Here is a 22,133-nt window from a genome sequence, read left to right as displayed (position 1 = left end):
GACAGACAGACAGACAGACAGGTCCCATAGTGGCACAAGGGACAGACAGACAGACAGACAGACAGGTCCCATAGTGGTGGCACAAGGAACAGACAGACAGGTCCCATAGTGGCACAAGGGACAGACAGACAGACAGACAGACAGACAGGTCCCATAGTGGTGGCACAAGGGACAGAAAGTCAAATGAAAGCGAGTGTCCTGGGAAACAGAAAGTTCTGACCCAGTCTCCCCTAAAGTTATATCCGTTTATTTGATGTATGCTGTATAAACCTGTATTGTTATTATGCTGCTCTTGTACCTGTAAAGCACTTTGTAACCTTGTTTGGAAAAGTGCTGTATAAACATATTCATTATTATGAATATTATCATAATCATTATCATTAAAGTACACTGTAAGTCCTCTCTGTAATGGTCTACCCCCCCCCCCCCCCAACACACACACACACACACACACACACACACACACACACACACACACACACACACACACACACACACACACACACACTCACACACGTACAACCCTTCTCTCTTCTCTTCTCCCTTTTTCCTCCATTCTGCTGTTTTCACTCCTCTATCTCTGTGCCAAGCAGGGAGTCACCCTGAATTATTCATTTTGAGAAAATGAAAACTTCATGGGTATTAAATTACGAAGGAAGTGGCAACGCTAACCACATTCTAGTGTGTGTGTGTGTGTGTGTGTGTGTGTGTGTGTGTGTGTGTGTGTGTGTGTGTGTGCTACCATGTTCTCTGCTGAAGAGGATGGCACTTCTCTACTAGCTCGTTTATCAAATGATTTGTAAGACGTTTTGGAGTCTCTTATTAATCTAATTTCTAACTAAGCCGAGTCAGTTCACATTCCTCAATAGGCACACCAGTGGTGTTTAACATCATATAGGCTACACGTAGACTACAGGATTGTGTTTCATGGGGACACTGTAGGGAATCTACGGATCATGTTGTTTTCTTCTCAGCTGTAGACAATGATCTAATATTTTTGCATTGACTGAATGACTGGACTTGTGTCAAAGCTTTCTGCAATGCTGATTAGTTAACTAAGGGCTCTTTGTGCACGTACATGTGTGAGTGAGCATTTTTGCAGATAAGTGTGTGTGCGTGTGTGTGCGTGCGTGCGTGCATCCGTGTGTGCGTGTTGCTTCAGGTAATTGCATTTATGGCCGTCTGTGCTGAAGCATCCTCGATTCAGCTGGAATAGATCCATGTTTGTGTGTGTGTGTGTGTGTGTGTGTATGCATGCAAACGTTCATGTACATGTGCATTTTATGTTCTGTTTGTTCTGCATTCATTTTGTAAATTTGGCAATTTGTACTGCCAAATCCCCCCTCCCCCAAAACACACACACACACACACACACACACACACACACACACACACACACACACACACACACACACACACTCACACACACACAGTCACACACACACACACACACACACACACACACACACACACACACACACACACACACACACACACACACACACACACACAGACTCGTTCCAGCTCTGCCTTCCTCTGTAATCAGGCCAGTTGGCACAGGTGACAGAGAGTGGAGGAGAGTGTGTTGGAGAGAGAGGGTTGGACAGACTGGGGGTGTACATGCAAAGCACTCTCCCTAAAACACCCAACATCTGTTGTCCACCTGCGGAAATGCCATCTCTCTCTTTCCTTATTCACTATGCCTTTCTCCCCCCCCCCCCCCCCCCCACTCTCTCACTTTCTCCCTTTCCGTCCCTCCTCTCATTCCATTTAGTTTTAATTTCTTCCCAGAGCTTTGCTAGCAGCACACAGTCAGTTGGCAGCATGTTCACCATGTAGGCTAGATCACAGGAGGCAGATGGGATGGTGGATTTCAGAGGTCAAATTATACAGTAGGCCCTTCTCTCTCTCACGCGCTCTTTCATGAATGAGGCTTTTTTACCCCGTGCCCAGTTTGTGGGCTCTGGTTACACGTCGTAGACTCGTAACCAAACCTACTCAATGAAACCAGCAAAACGCCCTCCGCTCCCATTGGGCTTCAAACGCACTCAAAAGACCATGTCTGAGACGGAGCGCAATCGTAGAAGGAGAGCTGCTGTGATATAACAGATGGACGCGGCGCGCAGAGTAGACTCCTATTTGATTGCGGTTTGCATCACAGTTGCAGCCCGTTGCTGTTGTAATCTACTTTGGCATTAGGGCCAGACATTAAACCAGACAATGTTGTGCTTTCCATGACTACTTTTCAGTCACCAACCGCACCCAATTACCTTTTTTTTTTTTAAAGGGGTCAAAATTTTCAGTGAGTTCATTATTCTCAGGCGAGGCTGTTGCCTCAAATGCCGTGTTGTGGATTTGGCATGACCTCAGAGGCGACGCAGGCTTCTTAACCTGCGTTAGGTAATCCTCATGAGTCCTGCAAGGCGTCTCTCTGTCAGTGACCCCGACAAACCCACCCACCCTTTGGCTTATAGTGTTAGTGTGGACTCTCAGACTTGTAGTGCACAATGAAAATCCTACAATTTAATTGATCCATCCATTTATGTACTCTCTCAGAGTCAAATGAACACTGAGGAATTTTACAGTGCAGTCGCAGTAAAGGAGTTAATCTCTTGGGGGTTTCAGACCTCAGTTAAGACTCAGAGACAGATTTCCTGCTAAATTCACAGATGAAGCTTAGGCTTCCACCCCGTCTGGCGAACTGATGATTTGGTCAAAGTAGTTGAAGGTGTTAACAGTAATTATTCATAAGTGTTGATGCCTGTGATTTACAAGTCTACCGTAACCCATTAAGATCATTCTACAAATGACTTCTAAATCAGTAGTTCTCAAACATTTTCTTGTCAAGGACAAGTGCTGTGAGCTTGTAGATCTGCTATTTTTGAGAACCACTGTTCTAAAACAACATTTCTAAATCCTAAAAGTTTTCAGAAAAACGTATGATGCTATATATTATGGGTTAAATTTGTTTGGTGTGTCTCATCCCCAACACAGGTTTTTGACAAATGTGAATTTCTTATTTTGACAATTTTTGCATGTGACATTCACATGCACACACGATGTAAGCATGTGTGCACACAGCACATACACAGCCACTATACCTGTAGCTGACCACAATGTCCACAAGCACTTAGGCCCTTATTTATCAATGCGGTACTGTACACCCAAAGTGTACACTGTGTTGATAAATATATTAGAGCATACATATTGTGAGCGTTGAGGATGATCCACAGTCACAAGAGCAGAATTGCTGAGCAGATGTAACTGATGTAAAAAATAGATTGGGTTACGGGTTAAGTAATGAAGAAGTTAAACAACTACTTTGGTTTATATATTATCTTACACGAACACAATAGAAAAGGAGGAAATGACGTAACGACTAGGTAGTCGTGACGTCAACCCTGACACATATCCAGAAAATGGGGATATGTCTTTTCAGTTGGCACTGTCAGGCAGAGGAGGAGGAGGAGAAAAGGGGTGGTGTGTAGTAGTGAGTGATGACAAACATGTCGCAATGCAACTTGTTGTAAGCTTGTAGATTGGATAGGATACGTATTTGTTTATAAAACGTATCCAGTAATCCAGTCTGGCAGTGTGCCGCGGGTTCGACTCCCGATCCCGTCGGCCTTTACTGCATGTCTTCCCCCCATCTTTCTCCACATTTCCTATCAGCCTACTGTCTGTCCCTCCATAAAATATATAAAATAAAGGCCAAAGCCAAGAAAAAAACAGTTTTACCAAACATTAAAAAAAAGAAAATGTATGGCACGCTATTAAAATGTATTATGTCTCTATTTAGATTATGATTAGACGCCTTAACTTAACAGACAACGTCACACCGATGAGCACAAGTAAGATGCAATGGAAAAGTGGTCACTGCATCATCAAACTTTCAGATGCTGTTTTTCTCCCAGTGTGGAGGAATAAGGCTTAGGACTTTATTGTGATTTCTGGTTGCTGTTGCGTGTGTGAACAATAATGGCAATTCAAAACAGTTGTCCTCAAAACCACACCAGTTGATGTCATAAGACCAGAGACGGAGCACTCTATGATCGCGGCAGCAGAGCCTGCTCGTGCACGTGCAGCTGCAGCCCATCAAGCCTAATTTATGCTACGTCCTACGAAGGTGTCGCGCACGCAGAGAACGGCCGAGACTAGCTATAGCGGTCGCATCAGTGACGCGATGTGAGCTTGTATATCAGCTGTTCTCGGCTAGGGTGAGCCTCACTAGGCAATACTGAAGAGGAGGTTTAATGGAATGAAACCAGCACTCCCCAAAACAACAGGTTTGGGGATCTGTTGAGAATTGATTACATGAAACACAAGTCACCTGTGCGTCCAGTTTGTGTGTGTGTGTGTGTGTGTGTGCGCGCTGTTGTAATCCTTGTAACTCGAGAACCGTTCGCCCCACCGACTAGTGCAGTGCCCGGTGTCGAGTCGGTCGGACCCACGGTTGTCCAGAACCGCTCTATTAAGGCCTCTGCCCAGGCTCTGGACAGGGCCCCTGCCCAATGTCCATATATGGAGCTGGCCTGTTCTGAAAGCATTCTGACGTCTGCATAGACTCCATATTTGGGCATGCCTGACAAAGAACTCCATAGGTGGGCATAAACGGGACACAGACATAATATCTGGGTGGGGCATTAATTTCCAACTTGCATCATTCCAAGTAAGCCAGTGCCCAACGGGCACCACTGTAGAGGCTCCAACGGGCACCGCTCTAGTAAATATGAAATATGTGCAACTCAAATGCACTGGCCCTGAAACATATATACAGTATCTTTGCTGATGAAAGCCCAAGGCTGTGTAGCACTTATGGTACTTATTTTTTCTCTTTGACGTTTAACAGAATATTCCCTTTTATCCCGAAGAAGGCCATTTGTCTACTGAAACATTGTACATAACAAAGTATTGCAGTATTTGTGCCGCTGTTACCTCGTAAACCTTGCTTCGCCAATACAGGTGTGCTTTTCGACTTTATTCAGAATAGAATATTCCTACGAAAGGCCACCTCAGTGCTTAAAGAATGAAGAAGTGCAACAGTAAAGCTAAATACATTTGTCTCTCATCTACCAGATTATTTATGTTTTCCTTCTTAATATGTTGTGGTGGGGTCAAAATATGAGGCTGCTTCAACTGGACCTTATTTGCAGAGGCAAGCCAATTAGTATGGGCATAATTCGGCCCGCAACCTTGAACTGCTATATTTTGAAGTATGCAATAGCAAATAATTAGCACGGAGAATTACAATCTAATGTAAACTAAGGTGAATAATAAAACCCAAATACGCCAACACCAAACATCACAATGTCCGTCAGTGGATGGGATACAGTTTTATTGATGAGATAATATTTTGTCAGCTACTGGCTTGGTATTCGATCAACTTGCATACTTGACATTACCTGTTGATTGTACAGTACTGTTGCAGTACACGTGTCTCTCTGTATGTTTCCTTGCACTGTTACCTGTGTTACTTTATTGAAGACACATATTTTGTGACATTAAACTTGAACCTGTCTTTCTCTCTGTGTTTCCTGTTGTGTGACCTGTGTCTGTGTGTTGCATGTACTGTTAGCATGTCTCTGTGTCCATTCGGTTTGATTTAGGTAAAACACGTATAGATCGCACAGGAATAGATCGATGATAAGAGACGCAAATAGGACATGACTTGTGGATCAGTTGATTTTTTTTGCATGTGAAGGTGGGGAGAGAACGCTGGTGTCATTAACTGTTAGTGTGTCTCTGTGTTGCACACTGTACACGTTAGTGCATTGTACAACGCTGACAGGTATTGATGTCAGTATGGAGCCACACACTTGCGTGAAACCCTGGCACACAATGGCTCCTTGAATGGGAAAATCAATATATTTGTGCTCATTCCACAAGTGCATGGGTGCTAAAGAGAGGTGGGGGGCAGAGGGAGAGAGAGCGAGAGAGAGAGAGAGAGAGAGAGTGAGCGTGCACGGATGAAGAAAAGAGGGAAATAAGTGGAGGGAGGAAAAAGAATCATGAAGGAGAATGAGTGAGCAAGACGGAGCAGCAGAGTGGGAGTGAGAGATGGGGGAGGGGGGTGGTCTGGTGCTTTCTAAAGGACCGTGAAGGCCAGATCACAAATAATAAAACAGAAAGAGAGGGAAGGGAGGGAGGTGGGTGGGTGGGTGGGTGAGTGAAAAAGAGGGAGGGGATAAAAAGAGAGAAGGAAAATATGTTGAGAGAGAGAGAGAGAGAGAGAGAGAGGGAGAATGGCGCAAATGGAAGAGTGAGTCGTCCGAGTGCCAGGAGCGCTGCGCTGCTCGTTTTGACTGGTGCTCATTAAAGAGAAGATCTTTTTTCCCCCCTTTCCCTCTCCCTCGCTCTCTCTCTCTTTTTTTTCTTTCCTTTTTGGCCTGCCTCTCTTTTCTTTTCTCCTGCGTAGCTGTGGCTCCCGTTTGTTTTTCCTGCCTCTTTTCTTCTCCCCTCTCTCTCTCTCTCTCTCTCTCTGTGACTCGGCAACAAAGGCTGACAGAGTGAGAGAGCCTTGACGTCCGTATGAATTACCCCAACCCGGCGTGAGGAGAGAGAGTGAGAGAAAGACAGAGATAGAGTGAAGACGGGGGAGGCAGAAGAGGAAAGATATACAACTTATCTGTTCAGAGGAGAAGAAGAGGAGGGAGAGGACAGAAGTGGCAGAGCGTTGAAAGACGAGCCCCGGCTGAAGACGCATAGGGAACTAAATTCTTGCCCTCTCCGTTTGCGGAGATAAAAGGATTTGACGCACGCCGCTGCTCCATTAGGGGGGCGATCATAGCTGTAGCTCCCCTGGACCACCACCTTCATCACTACCCACCACCCTCCTCCCTCCTCTGCCTGCCAACCGTCCATTTTGGTAACTATGTCGTAAAAGAAAAATGGAGCTCCTTGGGGTGAGGTGAAGAAGGGAGGACTGATATTTTTTTGGGGGGGGGGTTCTTGGGGGGGGGGGGGGCAGCGCTGAGTGTCGGAACAGCAAAAAACGGACGAAAGGGAGAATAAAAAACAGCAAGAAGAGGAGGAAGACAACGGATAAAAGTGGGATAGAGAGAGGGAGGCTGGAGGAGGTGGCAGGGTGGATAACCCCAGGGTGCACTGAGGACGACCCCCCCCCCCCCCACACACACACACCCTCCTCTCCCACCGCCCACTTTCTTTTCCTAATTCCATTTTTTTTGCCTCTGTCGCTCTGGTCCTGCCATGCACTGTTCCTAATTTGAAGGATGTGGAGACAGCATTTCCCAGGCAAGGGGCATGTTTCCAGCTTGTTGTTGTGTTTGTCTTAAGAGTTTGTGTGTGTGTGTGTGTGTGTGTGTGTGTGTGTGTGTGTGTGTGTGTGTGTGTGTGTGTGTGTGTGTGTGTGTGTGTGTGTGTGTGTGTGTGTGTGTGTGTGTGTGTGTGTGTGTGTGTGTGTGTGAGAGAGAGAGCGAGAGTGAGGGGAAGGCGGGTGATTCGGGGCTAATGAGTCTCTTATGTTTTTAGCAATGGAGTGTGTGATGAAAGCGGTGTGTGCCGTCCTGCGCCCCTCCGTGTGCAACATCCAATGGTTTGAAAAACCAGGGACCTTTGTAGATCAATACAGCAAGGGGGTGGGATTAAAATGGGGGAGTCATTGTGTTGTGTGTGTGTGTGTGGGTGTGTGTGTGTCACATGTATAACAGTAAAACACCAAATTTAACTAGCGTAAGTCCATTTCCTCAATAATGAGGAATATTGCTACAGTATACTGTAATCGATTGCACTGCCTAGCTGAGTGTTAACAATGTTCCTACTTAGATTTGTCCTTACCATCACCTGTGTGTGCGTGTGCGTGTGCGTGTGCGTGTGCGTGTGTGTGTGTGTGTGTGTGTGCGTGAGTGTGAGTCATACACTCTAAGTCATTCATGGTGACAAATCCCCTCCCCCCCCCCCCCCCCCCTAGCCCCGGTTATCTTGAGGAGAGTGAGGCTCACTGGTGAAACACAAAGGACAGCGCTTGGAGGCAAGAGAGAGACGGGTGCCTATCTTCTGTGTCGCTCTGTGTGTGTGTGTGTGTGTGTGTGTGTGTGCACACACCCTTCACTCCCAACAGCATCTTTGATATCTCTATCTTTCACCTCTCTTTCTATCCTCACTGTCGTCCAGTCGGACTTTTAATAACATTTCCACAGTGTCCTTTCTCTTTTTGTTGCAATTTATCCGTTTTTAAGTTTCGTGTCACTTCTCTCTCTATATCTCCCTCTCCTCTTTATCTCACCCCTCTCTCTCTTGGCTGGACGGCGGTGTTCTGTGGCGGTGATATAGGTTTTAGGACAGTGTTCTGTGGTGATGATGGTTTTAGGACAGTGTTCTGTGGTGGAGATATAGGTTTTAGGACAGTGTTCTGTGGTGGTGATGGTTTTAGGACAGTGTTCTGTGGCGGTGATATAGGTTTTAGGACAGTGTCCTGTGGTGGTGATGGTTTTAGGACAGTGTTCTGTGGCGGTGATATAGGTTTTAGGACAGTGTTCTGTGGTGGTGATGGTTTTAGGACAGTGTCCTGTGGTGGTGATGGTTTTAGGACAGTGTTCTGTGGCGGTGATATAGGTTTTAGGACAGTGTTCTGTGGTGGTGATGGTTTTAGGACAGTGTCCTGTGGTGGTGATGGTTTTAGGACAGTGTTCTGTGGTGGTGATGGTTTTAGGACAGTGTTCTGTGGCGGTGATATAGGTTTTAGGACAGTGTCCTGTGGTGGTGATGGTTTTAGGACAGTGTTCTGTGGCGGTGATATAGGTTTTAGGACAGTGTCCTGTGGTGGTGATGGTTTTAGGACAGTGTTCTGTGGTGGTGATGGTTTTAGGACAGTGTTCTGTGGCGGTGATATAGGTTTTAGGACAGTGTCCTGTGGTGGTGATGGTTTTAGGACAGTGTTCTGTGGCGGTGATATAGGTTTTAGGACAGTGTCCTGTGGTGGTGATGGTTTTAGGACAGTGTTCTGTGGCGGTGATATAGGTTTTAGGACAGTGTCCTGTGGTGGTGATGGTTTTAGGACAGTGTTCTGTGGCGGTGATATAGGTTTTAGGACAGTGTTCTGTGGTGGTGATGGTTTTAGGACAGTGTCCTGTGGTGGAGATGGTTTTAGGACAGTGTCCTGTGGTGGTGATGGTTTTAGGACAGTGTCCTGTGGTGGTGATGGTTTTAGGACAGTGTCCTGTGGTGGAGATGGTTTTAGGACAGTGTTCTGTGGTGGAGTTGGTTTTAGGACAGTGTCCTGTGGTGGTGATGGTTTTAGGACAGTGTTCTGTGGTGGAGTTGGTTTTAGGACAGTGTCCTGTGGTGGTGATGGTTTTAGGACAGTGTCCAGTGGTGGAGTTGGTTTTAGGACAGTGTCCTGTGGTGGAGATGGTTTTAGGACAGTGTCCTGTGGTGATGGTTTTAGGACAGTGTCCTGTGGTGGAGATGGTTTTAGGACAGTGTCCTGTGGTGGTGATGGTTTTAGGACAGTGTCCTGTGGTGGTGATGGTTTTAGGACAGTGTCCTGTGGTGATGGTTTTAGGACAGTGTCCTGTGGTGGAGATGGTTTTAGGACAGTGTCCTGTGGTGATGGTTTTAGGACAGTGTCCTGTGGTGATGGTTTTAGGACAGTGTCCTGTGGTGGAGATGGTTTTAGGACAGTGTCCTGTGGTGGTGATGGTTTTAGGACAGTGTCCTGTGGTGGAGTTGGTTTTAGGACAGTGTCCTGTGGAGTTGGTTTTAGGACAGTGTCCTGTGGTGATGGTTTTAGGACAGTGTCCTGTGGTGGTGATGGTTTTAGAGAGATTCTGACACACACACACACACACACACACACACACACACACACACACACACACACACACACACACACACACACACACACACACAATTATTATAGACACGTTGGAAACGTGACGAATGGAGCTCAGGTTCTCCTGACTCTTTTTCACTGTCATCGTAGTACGTCGTCTACAGTGAGAGAATAAATGAGTGCATTTGAGCGCTTTCTATTTTTTCCCCCAAGCCTATCAGACCGTGGGTGTGTATGAAACGGAGCAATAACCATTCACTGTGTGCATGTGCATGTGTGTGCGTGCGTGCGTGCGTGCGTGCGCGCATAATGTGTTGGTTGCATTGACTTACAGTGTGCTAGTGAGTGTTCCAGTGCCCTGGCTGGCCTCCAGCAGCAAATTAAGGGGATGTGGGGGGGTGGTGTTCTGCTGCTCTGACTGACCACACTATTATCATCGCTGTTGCTGCAGAAACCTCATATCTCCATATTTCAACGTATGTTTTTTCCGCTCCCGTAAATGAAGGCCCTGCTTCATCATACGAGAGTGTCGCACGAAGGTCGTGAAAATAGCCGATCTGATCTACAAGCTCACATTGCGCCTGGTTGGTTGGATTATTGTCTCCACCAGCCCGAAGGCATGGGGAGAGAGTATGTTTTGCACTCCGTCCGTGTGTGTGTGTGAGTCCGTGTGTGTGCATGTGTCCGTCCGTCCGTCCGTCTGTTACCAGCAAATCTCCGGCACCGTTAACCCGGTCGATGCCACATTTTGCACACACACTCCCTGGATGCCATCGATGAACCTCTGCCCCAAAACTTCCAGAACGGCCTGTTTTAGCGCCACCAGGAGGCCGACTTTTGAAAAACATTTTTTTAATATTACTCCTACAGATTCTGTCCAGAAATTCCGCAAATCGTTACACACTATCTCTATATTCATGTGTTCAAGACGGATCTGTCCGATATTTCATATTCCACCCTAATTGGCTAACATTGGCTTTCAAAGTTTGCAGGATTGGCCCATTTTGAATAAAAAGCCTCAAATCATGAACAGAGCGTGCAATTTACGTGAAATCTTTCACAGACTTTCCTACTAGCCTGAGGAATATATCCCACCCTTTTCACATTGGCCTGTTACAGCGCCACCAACAGGTGGATTTTTGCAAAACACATTTTTGGAACAAAATGCCTCAAATCATCCAATTGCCATCCAATGAGTAAGAAGAAATGTCACCCTTTTCACATTGGCCTATTATAGCGCCACCAGGAGGGCACAACCTGACCTGCCCTGGTGGAGACCCTAGTTTCACAGTTTTCTCAAGATAATAATAAAACAATATTTTTTATGTTTTGACATACAAGGTTTCTGGCCGACAGCAACGTTTTGTTCACATACTTGGATGTCGTCCTTCAGACCTCTCACCACATCTTTGAGTTGCCAGGTTGGGTGAAGGATAAGGAGATTTTTTTTTTTAGAACTGTAACTCAAATAGTGTCAACCTTGGTGCTCACTCACACCGGGCAGAATCCCACCCAAATGTTTTGAAAGGTCAGTCAGCAGAAGGCTCCAGAGTCGAGACCCCTTTGCTCTCAACCTGTCCAATCACCATTCCCCCCCCCCCCCAGCTTGGGGAGTTGCTAGGTAACCACAACCAGCTGTTGGTGTGTGGAGGGAGGACCGCCTCCCCCCAGCCCGGCTCAACTCCACGTCGACTGTAGCGAAGGGGAACAGTTTTCTCTGAGGGCTCGCTGCGAACTGAGCGACCGCGGCTGTGAGGGGCCCTGACATCACCGTGCCATGGAAAAATCGCCTCACTTCCTTTTGTTTTCACATTTTTATTGTTCCGCTGACGGAGGGACTGTGTGTGTGTGTGTGTGTGTGTGTGTGTGTGTGTGTGTGCGTGCGTGTGTGTGTGTGTGTGTGTGTGTGTGTGTGTGTGTGTGTGTGTGTGTGTGTGTGCGTGCGCGTGTGTGTGAGAGAGAGTAGTGAGAAACAGAGAAAGAATGAGAGACTTTGCCATGTATCACAGGCCTAAGTAATTGGTGCTCTTGCTGGCCTGCGTTTCATCATCTCACTCACAAAGGAAGGAGGTGGAGGCAGAGAGGAGAGAGAGAAAACTCTCTCTCTCTCTCTGTGATGTGAAAAATCGTGTGTGTGTGTGTGTGTGTGTGTGTGTGTGTGTGTGTGTGTGCTCATGCGCGTGCTAAGCTAAAAGATGGCTAATAACAGTGGAAAATCGGATCAGGATTAAAAAAGGAGCTATTTTCACTACTTATTAATTTTTATTTTATTTTTATTCATGGACTTTCTTAGATGTGTATGTTTGTTTGTTTGTTTTAAAATGTATAATACTAGAATTTCGCGGCCGCTTATTATTATTCAAAAAAAATATTTTGAAATATATATTTTCTTGTGTCAAATGTAGCCTACGAAAGAATATTTGATCTTTACTTGAGTTGTGACCCATAACAATTGGTCTGTGACCCACACATGGGTCCCGACCCACTGTTTGGAAAACAGTGCTCTAGTGGAGACTGTGAGGTGTACAAAGCAATTATTTAGCCAGCAACAATAGCATAGGTAAATTAATCCACCTCTGGAGTCCCATGGCGGCCTAGTTCGCCTTTCAAAGTTCAGGCTTGCCCCCACGGAGGAAGGCCCTGCAAACAACCCACAGCTAAATCTGAGAGGCGTACATTATTAACAGCCAAATCAAACAGCCCTCGTAACCCAAACGAGGCATGCCAGGGAAAACCACAAAAACCACCAAACCTATCATTTACGAGATATGGTTAGAATAATCTTGACAGTGAAATATGAGAAGCAGATTGTGGGCCGTGTTACCTGAGGCGAAGTTAAACTCAAGGAGAGGAAAAAAGATTGAATGTTTGGATTTCTATTCTTTTATGGTCTGTATTTTTTAAGCTCTTTGTTTGCACTCTACTTGACGTTTCCTCTTCCTCCGAAAAAGCTGTTTGACTCATTCGTCTGGCAGGGGGTTGCGTTCTCACATGGCCAAACTGGGATGGGGGAATTAGACAGCACATCGTATTCACATAGGAAAAGCCCATTTTACATGAGTGACTCTCTTTTTATCGCTTTGTTTTTGCATGCAAAAAGATCACTCCTATTTCTATTGTCACAATCCAAAAAAGCTTTTAAGTTGCAACAACATCTGTAATCCATTTTGTGGGCTGGGGAGTGGGGTGGGGTGGGGTGTCTGCCAGAGTCTTTCATAGTACGCTGACGGAGACTCATCCAGATTGTGATTAGTGTTGGCAATGACACCTAAGTGCAGTATCAACGTTAAAGTCTGTTGCAGTTCCCCTTGAGAGATGTCATAACACAATACCTCTGCGGACCTCGGCGGAATAACATTCTCCACAAGCTCTGGAGCAGTCGTGCCCAGCGGGGGGTCAGATTGTGTTTTGTGGGGGTCATTTAATCATTAGCCGGAGTGCTGGCATTGGCCTCTTTAGTACTTTCTTGGCGCGCGAACAATGGTGGCCGTTGTGCGGCAGACAGAATACCTTGAGTCGGCAGGACATTTTGCATACAAGCATTGCTGGTTTCCATCAGAGAGGCTGCGAGCCAAAATATCTCCAACACCTAATGTAAAACATCCCCCATTGATGTTGTTTCTGTTACCGCTCCCTTTGTTATTAGCCACAAACTGCCTCTACAAAAGTAACTCTGTGTAGAGCTATTTTTCCCCCTTTAGAGAGTGTAATGTTTGGTCTAAAGTGGAATTGGTCTGTGTTTGGACAGGGAGGGTTCTGCCTCTGCTCCCATTTCCTATGCGCCAGGTTCTGGTTGCGGCTGGCTGGGTGTGGCCCGCAGGAGGCTGCCAAACTCTCCACAGCAGTGCCAATCCAGGGTGAAACTGCAGACGAAAGAGAGAGAGAGAGAGAGATGGAGACAGGAAGAGATGCACGCACAGATAAGTTCAGAGAGAGAGAGAGAGACACACAAAAAAACCCGATGCCCAATTTTATACTTATACTACAATGAGAATAGCTGAGCTACAAGAGTTTGTAGATCTGCTATTGTGGTATAAATCAGGCTATACAGACAAAGAAAGGCCCGTGGACACAAGGGAAGAACTGCAGTGCTGGCCAAATAGTTGTTGGAGCAGTTAGTTGTACAGTAGATCATCCAAGGAGCTAAATCACTTTTCTTATGCTCGTCTGTAGCTGGGCTGTGGTGCTATGTGACCAGCTGTGCTGTGATGGGGGTGGAGGAGGGGTGGGATGGGATGGTGGAAACCTCATCTGAGAACTCATCTGCTATGCCATAATGGAAGACCTTTCCAGGGAGTGTGGGGCAGGGGGGGTACTATGGGAGTCAGCAGCAGTCAACGAGATTGGCTGTCCTACACACAAACTTGCACACATTATACGCGTGCGTGCTTGTGTGTGCATATGTATGCACATAACGTGTGTGTGTGTGAGCGTGTGCGCGCGACTGCGAGTGCGTGTGTGTGCACATGTGTGCACATTTGTCTAGAGCTTGTTGTCTGCTTATATTACAGTCAGTAGATCATGTAAACGTCCACTCCATCTCATTTTCATAAACACACACAAGTGCATTGGTTCATGTTGGCCATCTTCACATTTTGGTTTTGTTTTGTACGGCTGAGAGACCTGGAGACGAGACAGTAATTGGTATAGAAAACCAATAAGCTTCCTTCACCGTGGCAGCCAGGTATTTGGGCTGCTCTAAAGGCCTCGTTAGCAGCTAATTAGCAACCGATTCATCATGTATTTAGCTTAGCCTCATGTTATGCCTTATTAGGCTTGTTAAAGGCTATTAGCCACCAGGAAATAATTAATCAACAGCATGTTGACCTAGTTCCTACAAGTGAGTCATGTGTGCGCGTGCGCACGCACACATGACTCACACACACACACACACACACACACACACACACACACACACTCCCACACTACTGTGTGTACTGTACGTGTGTACATGTATGTTTTGTTTCTTCTCCTCTTCCTCCTGTCTGTGTTTAGACATATCGCTGCTGCTGTTGGGCGGAAACCTTATGTCCAAATATTATTTTTCAGGATTTAAATTAAATAACAGCAGCTCTACAAACTCAAAACACGTCACATCGTGACACGTTTTCAGCTTTTTATACTTTTGTGAGACTGTAGTATGACAAATTATTTACAAAAAAAACCACGCAGGAGTGTGAGGGAGGAAGTTTGAAAAAGAAAAACCGTGCGTGGACTGGAGTAGAGCCTGAGTGATGCCATAGTTTTGGGTCCAGTGGCAATCCTGATTGTAGAGAGTCCTTTGTTAGCTTGGAATGCCAATCGATGATGTCATTGGTAGGCAGGTTTCTGAACTGCCCATTGACCCACCAATGAGACACAGAGAGAGTAGGCTAGACGGAAATTCTGCCAATCATATGAGGAGAGTTAGAAAGGATCAATTATATGAAGATAAGTTCGAAAATGGGTGACGTGCTCCCTTTTAAGCCATATTCAATCTAATAATGGCAATATTTTGGCCAAACCTATACTGTATATCGGCAGGGCTCTACTGTGGAGCCACAGGTGTGTTTGGCTGACAGCCCCTTGCTCTATGCACAACCCTTGGCTTCTACACATACATACATACACACACAACCATATTCAACCAGTTCTCTCTCATGAGAAGAATACCTCCCTTCAGCACATGGTGTTCTGTTGAACAGAGGGATGGAGGTCATTTCAACACCTCGGTCCTGTTCATCACTTCCTCGTAACTCACATCCCCCTCCCTTGCTCCACTCTTGTTCCTCTCTTTTTCATGACATTTCTTCAGTAAATAGAACAGATTGACCGAGAAATGGTGCTCCCAAACAGTGGGACATTTTGGGAGTATATTTCCCCCAAGAAAATTTCAAAAGAACTTAAAACAAATCAAAGAAATTCCATACATTTAGATAAATAAAATGTATTATTATAATTATTTTAAGAAGTAGGGAAAATATAGCTCATCTACACGCTCACAGCGTGCCACACTGCATTGCGTTGTACCGTTGTTGTACCGTGTACAGGGCTTAAAGTTCTCATAGGGGTCATTTAATGAGATCAGTGCAGATTTGCAAAAAAAACATTTCCAGTCTTCGCATTGTTTTTGGCTTTAAGCCCTGACCGTGTAGAGCGGCTATTTTCACTGTTTGGGTCCTAGTAGGAAGATATCAAAACCACTGGGCTACAGAGGACAACGTGTGTCTGGTTTAAAACCCCACAGCCTTGCGAATACCACAGGCTGAGCCTTGCCCTCTATCGTCTTCAAGTCAGCATTGTGACTATATGACACACACTGACCCTCCTTCCTCGCTTTGTCTCCTCAGAGACGTCCACCTTTCGCCAATGGAAGGGTATTGAGGACTGAGGGCAGAGAGGGTATTCCCCTTCTCTGCCCTCAGTCCTATCTTTCTTCTATCTTGTCTAAATAAAACAAAAACTTTAAATATATATTTTAAATAAATTCCATATAAGTCTGCCTCTCCACATACGGTATGAAGATTAGGGCAAAAATAATTCAGGGTGTCTGTCTTCCTAGTTTTTCTCCAATAATCAAATAATATTCTTACCATTGCTCTTGCTATTGCTAATACATTGGCTGGGCTTCTCAAATAAATGTTGTGTCGCACGTATGGTGCAGCGCAAGCGCACATGCCCTCCAGGCCGCACACAGAAGCCTGTTTGCTGCCCAATTGGCTGCATTGTAGCACCATGTTCTTTTTTGGGAAACACGACATTATAGACATAAAACACCTAGGGCTGTATTTTGCGTGTCTTAAGTACCAGGTCTTATTCCCTAACTTGAGTAAACTAAAGACCTGGAGGCGTGGTCAATGCCATTTGGCTATTCTGAGTGGCCAAAGAGCATTGATCACGCCTCCAGGTCTTTAGTTTACTCAAGTTAGGGAATAAGACCTGGTACTTAAGACACGCAAAATACAGCCCATAGACTAGAGCACGCAACCCTATCGGGCTTTTGAATGACACCACCTAATACTTCGGTAGACTCGATGCGAATGGGCGGAGAAGTGTGTGTGTGTGTGTGTGTGTGTGTGTGTGTGTATCACACACTGACTGTTCTTTTGGACACATGGCCGAGGCACATGGAGACGGGAGCGCAAAATGATCCTTAATCAGTTTACAATCTGTACTCCTATAGATTAGGCTATCCGATCATCATATGAAATTAGTATGCTACTATGCATAATATATGCCATACAGTTTATAGATCATGCTTAAGCATTTGTTTAATTTTGCAGTATTTATAATTTAAACAAGATTAAGAAAGTCTCCAGCATGTGGATCCCCGCACACAGTGACAGCCCTCCATGACAGAATAATGCTCCGTACACTGCAGTGTTTTTATGTGTTTCCTTAAGCAATTGATTAACACCATCGGGGCACATGACGTAAATCACCGTCAAGTTCAAGTGCACGGACAAATTAGTGCTATGAAAACGGATCCATCGTCAGCAAGCCTAGAGGCGCTTGCTGACGATGGGCATATTTTATTAATGGATTAAGTAGGCCCGGGTCCTCAAGGTGTTAATGTACTCATCTGACCATATTTCGATGAGGGCTTCGGTCTCCTCATTCGATCACGTCGGTCTATTTCACGTTAAGGGGACATCTTAGTGCTGCGTAAAATATCCCTTTTCCGTATCCAACTTTATTTTACTACTTTCATCCGCCACATTGTTTGCTTCATTATTTGATGCAATTGCATTCCCACCTGCACCCAATTGAAATCAAGATGGGGGGGATGACATGCAGTAAAGGCCGTCGGGATCGGGAGTCGAGCCCGCGGCACACTGCCAGACTGGATTACCAGCCAAGGTGCCTGGACCGCTGAGCCACAGCCCAGGCCAGTAGGATTCGTTTTAATCGCAGTAAAGCATTCTGGTGTGAATGCGACATACGTGTTTTACTGTAGGCTACTGTAACTGTGACTGGTGTCAACTTAAACAACGTCAGATGTATTCAGGATAATGGTTAATTAAACGATTCTGGTAACATGTTTCTATATACATATTTGGACAGCATGAGGCACTCAACAATGTCAACAATGCAGTCATGGTGCCAAATGGTGACTGCCTTCATCTAATTTAGATATAAAAACAAACATGTTTAGGCCTACTTCAGCATCAAAGAAACTAAATTGCCATATATAGGTATATATAAATATATATTTTTGAGGGGCGCTAGCCCCTACAGGTTTAATGTTTGTTTTTAGTTAAAGAATGGGAGGCTATTGTGCAGTCAAAGTTACCAATACAAGCTAGTTAATTCAGCATTCTTTTATTGACCGGTCAGGCCGGCCTGGTAGGCCTCAGGCCACCCTGGTAGGCCTCGGACGAGGCCTACTAGGCCGCACTTCATTCCAGCGCCTTATAAGGAAAGTTGCGTGGCACACGTTGAATATCTATGTTCACAGTGAAAGGGGACGTGTTGTGGAAGAACCACACGCCCACTCCCTACGCATGGTCCCTTTGAGAAACTCAGCCATTGTACTTTGTGCTTGATAGTGACGATAAGATAACGGCCTCATGAACCTTTCACTGTTTGTGGTGGTTAAAGTCTGGTTTCTTTTCCGAATCTTAACCAGTGCCATCCAGTCTATAGGGAATCTGGCAGGGCTGGACTGAGACAAAAATACGGCCTAGGTATTTTCATGGAATTTGGCCCAGACTGGCCCACCACAACTAGCACGCAGATACTCTATACTGACGTTTTGGGTCGGGGCCCATACAAATACTTGAAATACAAGCCCTTAACACCACCACATTTACAGTACAACATATATACACAACCAACAGACAAATAATTTAACATTTGGCCCAGACCAGCCCACCAGAGGGTCGGCCCACCGCACCGGTCATATCCACCCCTGGAATCTGGTCCTTGACATGCACGCAGGCAGGCACACAGAGCTTTTCTGAATCCGCTCATACTCTCTATAGACCAGGTGTCTTCAACGGTGGGTCCTGAACTGCAGGGAGGCCACCAAATCTGTGTGTGGTATAGGGACTTTATGATTTACATTAACCACTTGAACCCTCGCATATTCTGAGGGCAACTTTATTTTCGTCAAAGAGGTTTGGTGTAGAGGGGAAAAAAGAGCAGAGCCAAAGCCAAAGCTTTTCAAAGTATTGAGGGTTTAAGTCGTTAAATGTCTGAAAACATGAATTCAATGTAGCAGGGGGAGCCAGTTTCATATCTCTCTTAGCTAAGGGGTCCTTGGCCTGAAAAACAAGACCCCTGCTCTAAACCAGATATCCAACTTGGCAAAAATGAATACCAGTCTACTCCCAGAAGGTCAAATTAAATGCCACCAAATGCAAAAGCATTTTGAATGATCATTTTTTGTTCCTCGTGTTGAGAGGCTTATATTCATCTTGATCCAGGCTGACAGTGTCCCCATCTGCAGGGCATGGTGGCCACTGGTCACTCACTGGAAAGGAATGATCCATGTCTCACTATGGCAGCTTTCTCCATTTTAGTTGTGTTTTTGTTCCATTACATGTCAAGATGATGTCTGAGGCTGAAAGAGATACGGCAACGGCTGAGTGTTCTGTTGTAACGTGGTGAGGGATTCTGCACAGCAGCAGCAACAGTAGCGTGTTCCCCCTTGTAAGTCCATCGCCACCTTTTTCCATGTGGATATTGCCGCAGTCGGCATTGCATGCAGCGGTCGGTGGTTAATTTATCTCCGGCTTCGGCTATTTCCGATTAGCCGAAGTATAAAACGGGGCTTACGTTGTTAAGCGTGATTAACAGCTACACACCTTTTATCTCAGCAAGTTAATTGAGGGATAACAGTGTGGCACTGTTTTTTTTTCTGATGGCATGTTGTGGTGTACAATATTGTCTTTGCTGCGAAGAAGAGAGAGAGAGAGAGAGAGTGTGTGTGTGTGTGTGTGTGTGTGTGTGTGTGTGTGTGTGTGTGTGTGTGTGTGTGTGTGTGTGTGTGTGTGTGTCGGGGGGGGGGGGGGTAAGACAGAGGAAAAGTCAAGAGAGAGAGAGAGAGAGAGAGAGAGAAGCGAATTGGAGGAGTGTGGGAAGGGGCAGAGCCTGGACGTCCTCTCCAGTAGCACAGATGCCACTAAATAAAATATTTCATAATCCTGCCCAAATCCTCTAATCACCATGACAACAGGCTGCAGGGAGCCAGGGAGTGGTGGTGTGCAGAATGCCCACCACCACCACACCACTCTCTCTCTCTCTCTCTCTCTCTCTCTCTCCCTCTTTTCTATATTTGTTTTCTCTTCACTTTTTGTGCTGCCAACAATGTCCCAATATTAGAACATCCTTTTAGGGCTGCAACTATCAATTTTTTTTTACCATATAGCGATTTCTCTATCGATAGCTTTTATTTATTAAATGTGACCCCTTCCAGTATTTTCACCCACAAGTCGGCTCTAATGAAACTCCACAACATTTGTTTTTGTGGTTTTCGTTTTTTGCCACATTAACACAGTTGGAATGTTAAAGAATGTTTTTATTCCATCAGAAAGTCATTTTGTGTCATTAAGTCGTTGTAATTACATTGCAAAAATGTCTCTGTAATTAAAGATCAAACATCATATGAAAGCTTACATTATGTAGTTTCATAATATGTAAAAAACTGAAAAACTACCATGGCCCCCTTGTTTCTCAAACCACTGTACTCGGTCACAAATGATCAATTATCAATAGTTTTTATAATCGACATGGGTCACAGGAGGAAATTAGTCCACTGTATGTCCAGTCAATGTGTCAGCCGGTCAGTCGAACGCTGCAGTGTGCAACGGATCATTTAAATAATCCATTAAATAAATGTAAATAAATGAAGACATTGTAGAATTTTACCCATTTAGACCCGAGGCCGGTTCTAAAAAGATTCTGGAAAAACTTCAAATTCTCATTATTAAAAAAAAGAAAAGAAAGCAATAATTGCAGATCTACAAGCTTGATCAACAAAAGCTGAGCTTATAGATCTTATTTTAGTACACACCGACCACCGGTTACTATGAAGTATGGCTCAGGTGGTTGTAATCAGACAAATCCATTTAGTCGCTTATAAAAAAGTAAAGAATCCCCCCCCCCCCCCCCCCCCCCCCACACACACACACACACACAAAAATGCTCCTCTATATTGTTTAATTAATCTGTAAGGTGATAGATGAAGAAGATATGAAAATGATCACTAGATGCAGCTCTACACTGCCATATAAATGTTATAGGGACAGTATTTCCTGAAGCCTCTGAGGCTGTTTGTCCCTAAAGGGCTGCTATGGTAATGATGTCACCATCCTGTCAGACATTTAAGTAGGAGAGACGGACAGGACAGAAAGGCAGGAAACCCTCGAGGCATAATATCGTCAGTGTAGTCTGGAAACCTTGTATGTCCCAAACCGTCCGTCCAAAACACCACCTGTGTTCCTGTGGGTCCAACGCCAATAGTCACAAGCTCTTGTTAATACTTTTCATTGGATCAATATTTATAAAAGCCATACGGACTGAACCTCTGTTTTCTCATTGCTTTAGCAAAAATATAACAGATCTGCAAGCTCACAGCGCCTCATGATGCAACGCATTGTGATCTTGTAGATTGGCTATTTTTGCTGCTTTTGTGTATGTATGACAAAGTAGGGCATTCATTTACAGGAATAAAAAAAACATACAAAGGAGATACAAGGTTTCTGCCTGACAGCGATGATATATTTGCACGGTTCGGGGAAACCTTGTCACTCACAACCAGAACTTCGCCAATGCATTATTAAAGGACTACTGGTGTATTGTGGCACTGGAACTATGGGGGGTCTGGTGAACCGTGAATGTACAAGCACACATATTTGTTTTTACTTAAGGAACAGGAGCAATAGTAATTCTCGGACATGGCAACTTCACATGCGCGAGTGCGCGCACACAGTACACACACACACACACACACACACACACACACACACACACACACACACACACACACACACACACACACACACACACACACACACTTTAGCCTGATGGTTCCTGCATGGTGATAGGATAATGGAAACGATGACCTCATGGGGTTATAAGACCTGTTGCCTGGTAACAGAGTGGGGAACAGTGATGAGACACTAGAGGGCTACAGTAGTCACATCGCCATGGGTGTCTGTGTGTGGCTTTGTGTCAGCATGCTTGTTGCCTTGCGTGCATGCACCTGTGTGTGTGTGTGTGTGTGTGTGTGTGTGTGTGTGTGTGTGTGTGTGTGTGTGTGTGTGTGTGTGTGTGTGTGTGTGTGTGTGTGTGTGTGCACGCACGCACGCAAATACAGTACGTGCTTGCTAGTTGCTATTGACCAGTGTTGACAGGT

General features: G+C 45.3%; 1 protein-coding gene across 5 annotated transcripts in view; it reads left to right on the top strand.

The window, feature by feature from the left end:
* LOC308328519 (C-terminal-binding protein 2-like) overlaps positions 1-22,133 on the top strand; it is a 242,381-nt gene that overhangs the window by 205,971 nt on the left and 14,277 nt on the right. The window contains exon 1 of one of the 5 annotated variants that reach the window (XM_080782398.1): positions 6,267-7,254. The exons of 2 other annotated variants lie outside the window; for them this stretch is intronic. In XM_080782398.1, the coding sequence (XP_080638524.1) occupies positions 7,233-7,254 (22 nt within the window). In that variant the 5' untranslated portion in view covers positions 6,267-7,232. Of the gene's footprint in view, positions 1-6,266; positions 7,266-7,932; positions 7,991-22,133 lie in introns of those variants that run through there. 2 more of the 5 variants (XM_080782399.1, XM_080782400.1) reach the window with 2 other exon arrangements.

This window comes from Protomyctophum bolini (genome assembly GCF_963924005.1).
Source record: "Protomyctophum bolini genome assembly, chromosome: 14".
NCBI classification, from domain to species: Eukaryota; Metazoa; Chordata; class Actinopteri; order Myctophiformes; family Myctophidae; genus Protomyctophum; species Protomyctophum bolini.
This window is presented reverse-complemented; position numbering and strand designations above follow the sequence as displayed.